Source organism: Ornithorhynchus anatinus, chromosome 3 (genome assembly GCF_004115215.2).
Source record: "Ornithorhynchus anatinus isolate Pmale09 chromosome 3, mOrnAna1.pri.v4, whole genome shotgun sequence".
Taxonomy (NCBI): Eukaryota; Metazoa; Chordata; class Mammalia; order Monotremata; family Ornithorhynchidae; genus Ornithorhynchus; species Ornithorhynchus anatinus.
Window position 1 is genome coordinate 88,298,063 of NC_041730.1, and position 11,728 is coordinate 88,309,790.

An 11,728-nucleotide genomic window follows, 5' to 3' on the forward strand; every position below is an offset into this window, starting at 1 on the left:
TGGCAAACTCACAGTGTTGCCTAGCGGCTAGGACACAGGTCTGGGAGTCAGAAGGACCTGGATTCTAATCCCGGCTCCACCACTTGTCTGCTGTGTGAGCTTGGGCAAGTCACTTCACTTCTCTGAGCCTCAGTTACCTCATCTGTAAAATGGGGATTAAGACTAGGAGCCCTATGGGGGACATGGCCTGTGACCAACACGGTTAGCTTGTATCTACCCCGGCGCTTAGCAGAGTGCCTGGTACATAGTAAGGGCTTAATAAATACCAATTAAAAAAATGATGAGGCTAAGAAGGATGAGTAGGGAGGAACAAGGATGAGAGATTCCCTCTACTCCCTCTACCGCTCCCCCTTCACCTCTCCGCAGCTTAACCCTCTTCTCCCCCCATCTCCCTCTGCTCCTCCCCCTCTCCCTTCCCCTCCCCTCAGCACCGTACTCGTCCGCTCGACTGTATATATTTTCATCACCCTATTTACTCTGTTAATGAAATGTACATCGCCTCGATTCTATTTAGTCGCCATCGGTTTTTCGAGACGTTCTTCCCCTCGACTCTGGTCGACGTCGTTCTCGTCTGTCCGTCTCCCCCGATTAGACCGTGAGCCCGTCAAACGGCAGGGACCGTCTCTATCTGTTGCCGACTTGTTCGTTCCAAGCGCTTAGTACAGTGCTCTGCACATAATAAGCGCTCAATAAATACTATTGAATGAATGAATGAATGAATGAGATTGTGTGCAAGTCATTCTCTTCCTCCTTCTGGCCTCTCCCCTTAGTTTCCTCCGTGAAGGAGGAGCCCCCTTGCACTGACTGGAAAGGCTGGCTTCGGCGAGGGATTGCCGGAAAGGACCGTTCACGCTAAACATGGAAACACGTAGCAAAGACTTGAGCTTCTAGCCTAGCTCGTCTCAGATCTCTGACAAGACCGAAGTTTCCCAGGAGGGCTGAATAATAATAATAATGTTGGTATTTGTTAAGCGCTTCCTATGTGCAGAGCACTGTTCTAAGCGCTGGGGGAGATACAGGGTCATCAGGTTGTCCCACGTGAGGCTACCAGTCTTCATCCCCCTTTTAATAATAATAATAACGTTGGTATTTGTTAAGCACTTCCTATGTGCAGAGCACTGTTCTAAGCGCTGGGGTAGACACCGGGGAATCAGGTTGTCCCACGTGGGGCTCACAGTCCTAATCCCCATTTTACAGAGGAGGTCACTGAGGCACAGAGAAGCGAAGTGACTTGCCCACAGTCACCCAGCTGACAAGTGGCAGAGCTGGGATTTGAACTCATGACCTCTGACTCCAAAGCCTGTGCTCTTTCCACTTCAGCCTTTACAGATGAGGTAACTGAGGCCCAGAGCAGCAAAGTGACTTGCCCACAGTCCCACAGCTGACAAGTGGCAGAGAGGGGATTCGAACCCACGACCTCTGACTCCCAAACCCGGGCTCCTTCCACTGAGCCACGCTGCTTCGAGTTCCAAAATGGCGGATTGGGGTTTGGGGAGCTATTCCAAAGCCCGGGCCCCCATGAGGGAAGCGCCAGACCCTCTGTCAGCAAGGGGAGCCCAGCGGCGTCAAAGCTTTCCACAGGCCCACTCACCTGAGCCGTCGGGAATCGCCCTCACGAACGTGGGGAGCATTTTCACGGTGGCTGTGGGGTTGGTGTCCCTCCCCAGCCCTTTCTCCATCTCGGCCTGGAAACGAGCCATCATGTCCAACAGGGAGTCATCCGAGAGGCGCATGTGATAGAGGAACCTGTCCACCTGTAACAGACAACCGCAAGGAGGGAAGCAGGAGCTCGTCGCGGGCAGGGAACGTATCCGTTCATTGCTCTGTTGTACTCTCCCGAGCGCTTAGTACGCTCAGTAAGCGCTCAATACATACGACTGAAGGAATGAAGCCAGAGCCTTGCCTACTCCCGTGAGCTCGCTTTGTATCTATCAATTCTGCTGCATTTTAATAATAATAATAATGTTGGTATTTGTTAAGCGCTCACTATGTGCCGAGCACTGTTCTAAGCGCTGGGGTAGACCCAGGGGAATCAGGTTGTCCCACGTGGGGCTCCCAGTCTTCATCCCCATTTTACAGATGAGGGAACTGAGGCACAGAGAAGTGAAGTGACTCGCCCACAGTCACACAGCCGACAAGTGGCAGAGCTGGGATTCGAACTCATGAGCCCGTGCTCGTTCCACTGAGCCACGATTTTACTCCCCTAAGCGCTTAGTACAGTGCTCTGCACACAGTAAGCGCTCAGGAAATACCAATGATCGACTGACTGATACTCCGATCCCTGGACCCCGTGAGACACCAAGTTCTGATCAAGCTTCACCGTGACAGTGAGTCACTTGCTACTGATGCCAGACCCGTCTTCATTCGATCGGCGGTATTCGCTAAGCGCTTACTGTGTGCAGGGCAATGTAATAATAATCATGATGTCGGTATTTGTTAAGCGCTTACTATGTGCAGAGCACTGATCTAAGCGCTGGGGGAGATACAGGGTCATCAGGTCGTCCCTCGTGAGGCTCACGGTCTTCCTCCCCATTTTACAGATGAGGTCACTGAGGCACAGAAAAGTGAAGTGACTTGCCCACAGTCACACACCTGCCAAGGGGCAGAGCCGGGATTCGAATCCATGACTTCTGACTCCCAAGCCCGGGCTCTTTCCGCTGAGCCAGGCCGCTTCTCTACTAAGCGCTGGGGAGAGCTCGACACGACAGAGTTGGCGGACACGTTCCCTGCCCCGTCCGTGTCTTCAGGGGGAGACAGAGACGTTACCGGAAATGACTTGTAGCTACGTACATAAATGCTGGGGGGCTGAGGGTGGGGTGAATATCAAATACCCCCAAAAGGGACTGATTTAAGTGCAGAGAGGAAGGAGGAGGAGGTGGGGAGAAGAAGGCTGAATCAGAGAAGGGGTCGAAAGGCCCAGGTCACGCCAAAGACATTTTCCCATCACCCTCGATCCTCTGGGAGAGGCAGGTTTCAGGCCACCCAAAGGCCAGAGAGCCCAGCCGACAAGAGCGGAAGTGAGGGAAAGCAGGGTGGATAGTGGCTAGAGCACAGGCCAGGGAGTCAGGGGGTCACGGGCTCTAATCCCGGCTCCACCACTTGTCTGTTGCGTGACCTTGCGCTAGTCACTTCATTCATTCATTCATTCAGTAGTATTTATTGAGCGCTTACTATGTGCAGAGCACTGTACTAAGCCCTTAGACCTGACTTCTCCGGGCCTCAGTTACCTCATCTGTAAAACGGGGATTGAGACTGTGAGCCCCTCGTGAGTCCAACCTGATTTGCTCGTATCTATCAACCCCAGCGCTTAGTACAGTTCCTGGCACCTAGTAAGCGCTTAACAAATACCATAATTGTAAGGAAACAGCGTGGCTCAGTGGAAAGAGGCCTGGCTTGGGAGTTAGAGGTCGTGGGTTCGAATCCCAGCTCTTCCCCTTGTCAGCTGTGTGACTGTGGGCAAGTCGCTTCACTTCTCTGGGCCTCAGTTACCTCATCTGTAAAATGGGGAGTAAGACTGTGAGCCTCATGTGGGACAACCTTATTACCTTGTATCTCCCCCAGCACTTAGAACGGTGCTCTGCTCATAGTAAGAGCTTAACAAATACCAACATTATTATTATTATTGTGTAAACCCATGTCAACCAGGCCAGGACCCTAATTAACAACAGTAATAGTAATAACAATAACAATAATATCTGTTAAGTGCTTACTATGTGCCAGACACTGTCTAAGAGCTGGGGTGGATACAAGCAGATCGGGATGGACACAGTCCCTGTCCCACGTGGGGCTCACGGCCTTAATCCCCATTTTACAGACGGAGCAATTGAGGCACAGAGAAGTGAATGAATCAATGGTATTTACTGAGCGCTCACTGTATGCAGCGACTTGCCCTATGTCACACAGAGGACGAGTGGCAGAGCCTGGATTAGGACTCAGGTCCTTCTGACTCCCAGGCCCGTACTCTAACAATAAGAATGATAATAATAATAATAATGTTGGTATTTTTTAAGCGCTTACTATGTGTCGAGCACTGTTCTAAGCTGGGGTAGATACACGTGAGACTCACAGTCTTCATCCCCATTTTACAGATGAGGTCACAGAGGCACCGAGAAGTGAATGACTTGCCCAAAGTCACACAGCTGACAGGTGGCGGAACCGGGATTAGAACCCGTGACCTCTGACTCCCAAGCCCGGGCTCTTTCCACTGAGCCAGGCTACTAGGCGGTGCGGCTTCTCTAAATGCTCATCTAGACGGTTAAGTGGCCATTTCATTTGCTGGTCTCCAAATTTCAGGAGTCAGGCAAGCTAGGTTTGCCCCCTTAAAAGCTTCAGACATCTTCTTGAGACAGTCTATGGTTGGCCAACCCACAGAGCTCTCGGTAGTAAGGACTAAAACTCAACGCCGGTTCCCCGAATCCACATCCTCAGGTAACCTGGACGTTACCGCCACGTGCTGGGAAGCAGTGTGGTCCAGTGGAAAGAGCGCAAACCCGGGAGTCCGAGGACCTGGGTTCTAATCCCGGCTGGGCCACTTGGCCGTGTGACCCTGGACAAATCACTTTACTTCTCCGTGCCTCAGTTTTCCAGCAGGGATTCAATACCCGTTATCCTTCCTTCTTAGACCGCGAGCCTTGTGAGGTAAAGGGACGTTGTCTGACCTGATTATTTCGCATCTACCTCGGTGCTTGGCCCATGGTAAGTGCTCGACAAATACCGTCTTCATCGTCGTCCTCTCCTTATTTGTTCACTAAGTCACTGCCCAACCGGAACCCAGTTCATCGTTATGAGCCTTTGGTTCACGAGTGCAGAACTGAGAACGTTATATAATCTGGTTAATACTAAAATCTGAGGCCTAAAACGCAAGAATACATTCAGGTGAACATGGAGTCAGTAGGAGCGATGTATATTAAACAGCTAAAAGGAGTCCAACCGCTGCCCACCAACAGTAATGATTATTTGAAGTTGCCAGTTTGGCCAACGGCCCTCAAGTCGTCAAGAACTGCTCTGGGCAACCGCATTATAATTGCGGCATTTGATAAGCTTTTACTGCGTGCCGAGCCCCGTGCCGAGCTTTGGGTTGATAGAAGATAATGAGGTCGGACACAGTCCCTGTCCTACTTGAGGTTTACAGTTTAATTGGGAGGGAGAACAGGTACTTCATTCCCATTTTACAGATAAGGAAACGGGGACGCAGAGAAGTTAAATGACTCGCCCAAGGTCACCCAGCAGACGAGGGGCAGAGCCAAGTTTAGAACCCGGGTCTCGTGACTCCCAGGCCTGGGTTCTTTCCAATAACCACACTGTTTCTCACCTGGTATTTGGGGGCAAGACAGTGACGCCCCTCGCCCACGGCCCCACCGATGAATGAGGTAAAATATAGATGGGAGACAGGAGATTAGGAAAAGCAGTTTGACCTAGTGGATAGAGCTCGGGCCGGGGAGTCAGAAGGACCTGGGTTCTAATCCTGGCCCCGCCACCCGTCTGCTCTTTGACCTTAGGCAAGTCATCCCGGCCCTGCCACTTGTCAGCCGGGTGACTGTGGGCAAGTCACTTCACTTCTCTGGGCCTCGGTTCCCTCATCTGTAAAATGGGGATGAAGACTGTGAGCCTCACGTGGGACGACCCGATGACCCTGTCTCTCCCCCAGCGCTTAGAACAGTGCTCTGCACAGAGTAAGCGCTCAACCAATACCAACATTAAATTAAAATTAGTTTTCACTTCTCTGGGCCTCGGCTATCTTATCCGTAAAACGGGAATTAAGACCGTGAGCCCTACGTGGCACAGGGACTGTGTCCAACCCGATTACCTTTGATCTACCCCAGTGCTTAGTACGGTGCCTGGCACATAGTAAGCGCTTAGCGAATACCACAGTTACTGTTAATATTATTATAGCATTGAAAGGGGGAGTGTTGCAAGGTGGAGACTGGAGACTCGGGACTGTAAGCTCGATGTGGGCGGGGAATGTGTCTACCAACTCTGTTGTACTGAACTCTTCCAAGTGCTTAGTAGAGTGCTCTGCACACAGTAGGCGCTCAAAAAATACGATTGCCTGCTCGAGAGGCTGATTTGGGGTGCTCACACATCACCTTAAGTTCCCCGTGTACTGTGCATCCAGCAGAGGCCCCTATGAGCTTCATCCTGGCATACAGCACAAATCCAAAGAGAAAAATCCTATTTCTTTTTGTAAAATTTTTAATGCCACTTATGTGGAATATTAAGAAAAGCAAAGCCTGGGTTTCTGGTTTTAACCCGGATATATTTCTTCCCTATTAAACCTGAAATTCTGAAGGGACAGAGACCGTGTTCTCTACCTTGTACTTCTGGACCTCATAGTCACAGCTAAACATAGAGCTTTAGAGAAGCAGCCTGGCTCAGCGGAAAGAGCCCGGGCTTGGGAGTCAGAGGTCATGGGTTCGAATCCAGGCTCTGCCAATTGGCAGCTGTGTGACTGTGGGCAAGTCACAATTTCTCTGTGCCTCAGTTACCTCATCTGTAAAATGGGGATTAACTGTGAGCCTCACGTGGGACAACCTGATTACCCTGTATCTACCCCAGCGCGTAGAACAGTGCTCTGCATGTATTAAGCGCTTAACAAGTACCAACATTATTATTATTATTAATAAAAGTAATGATATTGTTAATTAAATAATAATGATAACACAACTATATCTCATTTGGAGGTCACAAAAAGTATCAAGAACATCTTTGAAGCTGAATTGCCCATCCATGTCCATTTTTATTCCTGTCTGCCCAGCCCCGGTCATGGAGTTTTCTCCCCCCAACATTCTGGGGCATAAAGGGTTCCTAAAAGGTCCAAAACACATTTCGAATGATTCTCCTCCACTTTGCTGTCTCCGTCTCTTCACTCTTTGTGGGAAGGGAACGTGTCTGCTAATTCTGATGTATTGTCCCCTCCCAAGAGCTCAGTGCAGTTCTCTGCACATAGTAAGCCCTCAAAAAATATAATCGATGGATTTGCTAGCCTGTCCCTTCCCAGAAACTTGGTGCACATAGTCAACACATGCCCCCTTTCCCCTCCTATTGGACTAACTTCTTGATCCCCAGGATAGGAGGCTCCCCGCGAGCCTCTTTCAGCCCTTACCTTCTTGACCTGATCCTCTTTCAGTTTGGTGAAATAGAAGGCCAGCAGATGTACCGCAAACATTTTTCTGCAAATCCGGTTCCGTTCCCAAGGAGAGAAAAGATTTCTTTAAAAAAAAAAAACTTCGGCTTTGGATCTTCCACCTGTAACCTCACAGGCTGTTCATATCCCAGGAGTTAAGATGTGAAGACTTCCTGGTAGTCTAGGGATAAAGTCATTCAGGCTGTTGGTTCAATGATTAAGCTACCTTTAGTGGCCTGCTCTCTCTCCTCCTCCTCTTCCTCCTCCTCTCTGTGCTCTCCTCTCGCCTTCTCCTTTCTGCTCCCTCCCCCTCCTCCTCTCTGCCCCTCTCTCCTCAATCATTCATATTTACTGAGCACTTACCCTGTGCAGAGCACTCTACTGGGCAAGTACAACGATATTACAGACACATTCCCTGCCCACAAGAATCTTATAGTCTAGAGGACGAGTTTACAATCTAGAATCTCCGGGCTCCACCTTATAACACTCCCCCTTCCGATACTTTAATCTCCTGCCTCCCACCTACATCTGCCCCTCTCCCCTTCCTCCCCTCTCTCCCTCTTTCTGCCCCTCTCTCCTCTTCCTCTCTGTCTCTCTCTCCCCTTCTCCCCTCTCTCTTCCTCCCTCCCCCTGACTTGTATTTCAGCCTCTAACAGGGAGCTTCTGGCCGGCCGCCGAAGGGCAGAGCAAAAAAGAATTCGGTCCCTCGACCATTTCGGAATTTTTTGCGACCTAATCTGGTTGCTAAGCAGCACTCAAGGCCCACCTCCCCACCAATCCAGATCATCCCCGCGAACCCTTCCCCTTGAAAAGGACACTAAAAAACCAAGTGGAGATAGGGGCCTAGGAAGAAGTCGGGAGTTCGGGGGCTCTGAGGGCTCTGCTGGTGAGGGCCGGGCAGGAAAGAGTACCCAAATGTCCTCCAGAAGCTATCTCTAGGCTGCACATCTTAGCTGGAGCTCCCAGATACCACAGCGCGGACAATCAGACGACAGTTCCTCCCAGGGTGGCCGCTCTAGCAGCCCTTGGGGACCTCCCAATCTTATACAGATGGGGCTATTGGTTAATAATAATAACAACGCTGGTATTTGTTGAGCGCTTACTATGTGTAGAGCACTGTTCTAAGTGCTGGGGTAGATACAGGGTCATCAGGTTGTCCCACGTGAGGCTCACAGTCTTCATCCCCATTCAAGATGAGGGAACTGAGGCACAGAGAAGTTAGGAGACGTGTCCACAGTCACACAGCTGACAAGTGGCAGAGCCGGGATTCGAACCTGTGACCTCTGACTCCCAAGCCCGGGCTCTTTCCACTGAGCCACGCTGGTTAAGCGCTCACTACTATGTGCCAAGCATCGTACTAAACCCTGGGGTAGCTACGAGATAATCGGTTTCCTCGCGGGGTTCATAGTCTAAGTAGGAGGGAGAACGGGTATCGACTCCCCATTTTGCAGATGAGAACCGAGAAGCGAAGTGAGTTGCTCAAGGTCACACAGCAGGTACCTGGCGGAGCAGGGGTTAGATCCCAGTCCTCTGACTCCCGGGTCTGTGTTCTTTCCACACGTGGGAAAGCTGCTCCCAAGAAGTACCTTCAAGAAGTGTCTGGTAAAACGTTACTGGCTGGTAATTTCCACAACTGGGACTTGTCAGAGACCTGGGTGGAGTGATGTTGATTTCGAACAGATGGAAAGTGTGTGGATTAAATCCAGCAATCTTGAAAGGCACGGTGAATATAATAATAATAATAATAATAATAATAATAATAATAATAATAATAATGTTGGTACTTGTTAAGCACTTAATACAGGCAGAGCACTGTTCTAAGGGTAATCAGGTTGTCCCATGTGAGGCTCACAGTTAATCCCCATTTTACAGATGAGGGAACTGAGGCACAGAGAAGTGAAGTGACTTGCCCACAGTCACACAGCTGCCAAGTGGCAGAGCCGGGATTCGAACTCATGACCTCTGACTCCCAAGCCCGGGCTCTTTCCGCTGAGCCACGAATATGATACAGCAACCCACTCGAATGGCTGATAGACAGCTCACAGTTTTAACGCTGTTTCATCGTGGAATGACTTGAGGGAGACAGACAGACGTACCAAGACCACAAGTACACACCCCCTCTGCCTCTCCCCTTCTGTCCCTCTTCGGTCAAGTGATCATCCCCGACGGAGACTCGAGTTAAGTGCGCGGAAGGCGGCTGTGATAAATCGCTTCTGTATTTTTACCAAGGAGAATCTCCGGATCCACTCCCGGAACGATTGCGGATGGAGAGCGGGGCGTTCTGGACGAGCTGCGTCCGTGGTGTCGCTCCGGGTCGGAAACGACCCGACGGCACAAGGCCTAAGACGAAAAGGGGAATTGAAACCTTGCGCCTCGAGTGGGACCATCTGAATACCTTAGATCTACCCCAGCACTTATCCCAGTATTTGGTTCAGAGGAAGCGCTTAACACCACGATTATTATCGTTATTTATTATGGCATTTGTTAAGCGCCTACTAGGTGCAGAGCACCGTCCTAAGCGCTGGGGTAGACACAGGGTCATCAGATTGTCCCACGTGGGGCTCACATTTTTTAATCCCCATTTTTACAGATGAGGTAAATGAGGCTCAGAGAAGTTAAGTGACTTGTCCAAGGTCACACAGCAGACATAACTTCACTTCTCCGTGCCTCGGTTCCCTCATCTGCAGCATGGGGATTCAGTACCTGTTCTCACTGCTAGACTGTGAGCCCCACGTGGGACCTGATTAATTTTATCCACCCCGGCGCTTGGTACAGAGCCTGGGGCATCGAAGGCACTTAACAAATACCACAATTATTATCAGTCACCCAATCCTTAGTTTTCAAGGCACTGCCTGCTCCAGTCCGGTGGTTATCTCTGCTCCGCACAGCCAGCTCTCTGAAACTGCCAGACTCAGGCGGTTGAATGAACTCGCTTTTCTCACCTGCTTAATCCTTTCATCTCTGTTTGCTTTTCTCCAAGGGAGCCTCATCCATCAAAGCAATTACAAAATGACCCACTGGACAAGTGAACCTTAAACACCGTGAAGGACCATTAGCCTCAACTCCCTCTTCAAAAGTCACTGATCCCATCATCAGCCTTCTTTGCAAACCTATTAGGGAATCCCGAAGGCCACAGTCAAGGAGGGGCAGCGTGGCCTCGTGGATGGAGCACGGGCCTTGGAGTCAGAAGGTTTCTCATGCCGCCTCCGTCACCCGCCTCCTGGGTGACCCCGGGCAAGTCATTTCACTTCCCCGGCCTCGGTTACCCCGCCCGTAAGATGGGGGTCGAGTGTGAGCCCCACGTGGGACGGGGACTCTGTCCAACCTGATGAACTTGGATCCAAGTTAGAAGAGTGTTTGGCAGGTAGTGAGCGCTTAAGTACCAGAATTATTATTATTGTTACCTGGCATTCTGGGATTCTTGATTAAATGAATTAACATCGAGATGAATCCTGCCAATTCCTCCTCCTGCTCCTCACCTCCACAAGCCCCGCTGCTCCATAAACACATCCAGACTACCGATCGATCCATGGTCTTCGAGCGGTTATCGCACGCAATCCATCATATCTATTGAGCACTCACTGTGTGCAGAGCACTGCACTAAGTTTTCGGGCGAGTATAATACTACCGAGTCGGTAGACGAGTTCTCTGCCCACAGCCTAGAGGGGGAGACGGACACTGAGATAAATACATTAAGGATATGTACGTAAGTACGTTAGAGAAGCAGCGTGGCTCAGTGGAAAGAGCTTGGGCTTTGGAGTCAGAGGTCTTGGGTTCGACTCCCGGCTCTGCCACTTGTCAGCTGTGTGGCTGTGGGCGAGTCACTTCACTTCTCTGTGCCTCAGTTCACTCATCTGTAAAACGGGGATTAACTGTGAGCCTCACGTGGGACCACCTGATGACCCTGTATCTCCCCCAGCGCTTAGAACAGTGCTCTGCACATAGTAAGCGCTTAACAAATACCGACATCATGAAGTACGGTGGGGCGGAGGGAAGGGTGAATAAAGGGTACAGATCCAGCGCAAGGGTGAGGCAAGAAGGGAGTGGGAGAAGAGGAAATGAGGGTTCAGTCGGGGAAGGCCTCTTGGATAAGGCTTCGAAGGTGGGGAGAGTCATCGTCTGGCGGATACGAAGAGGGAGGATGGGGGCGAGGGGTCGGGGGCGAGATAAACGAGATCGAGGCACGTCGCGCAGGTTGGCATTAGAGGAGCGAAGTGTGCGGGCTGGGTTGTAGCGGGAAAGCAGTGAGGTGAGATAGGAGGGGACAAGGGGATCGCTTGCTTTAAAATATATGGTAAGGAGTCTCTGTTTGGTGGGCAGGTGTATAGGCAACTACCGGAGGAGTGGGGAAACACGTCCTGAACAATTCTACAGAAAAAGGATCTGCGTGGCAGAGTGAAGCACGGACTGGACGAGGAGAGACGGGAGGCGGGGAGGTCAGCAAGGAGGCTGAGGCAGTAATCGAGGTGGGAGAGGATAAACGCTTGGATTAAGTGTTAGCTGTTCGGCTAGAGAGGACAGAGCGGATCCTGGCATCCCGCGAAGGTGGAACCGACGGGATGTAGCGACACCGACTACGTGGGTTGACAGAGAGGGGAGTCCAGG

General features: G+C 50.8%; 1 protein-coding gene across 1 annotated transcript in view; it reads right to left on the reverse strand.

Moving 5' to 3' along the window:
• The window catches only part of HKDC1 (hexokinase domain containing 1), a 51,364-nt gene extending 43,962 nt beyond the window's left edge, over window positions 1-7,402 (reverse strand). Inside the window, exons 1-2 of the mRNA XM_029059210.2 lie at window positions 7,103-7,402; window positions 1,592-1,754 (exon numbers count right to left, since the gene is read on the reverse strand). Of these exons, the coding sequence (XP_028915043.1) occupies window positions 1,592-1,754; window positions 7,103-7,165 (226 nt within the window). The 5' untranslated portion in view covers window positions 7,166-7,402. The remainder of the gene's footprint in view (window positions 1-1,591; window positions 1,755-7,102) is intronic.
• Window positions 7,403-11,728: the final 4,326 nt, after the last annotated feature.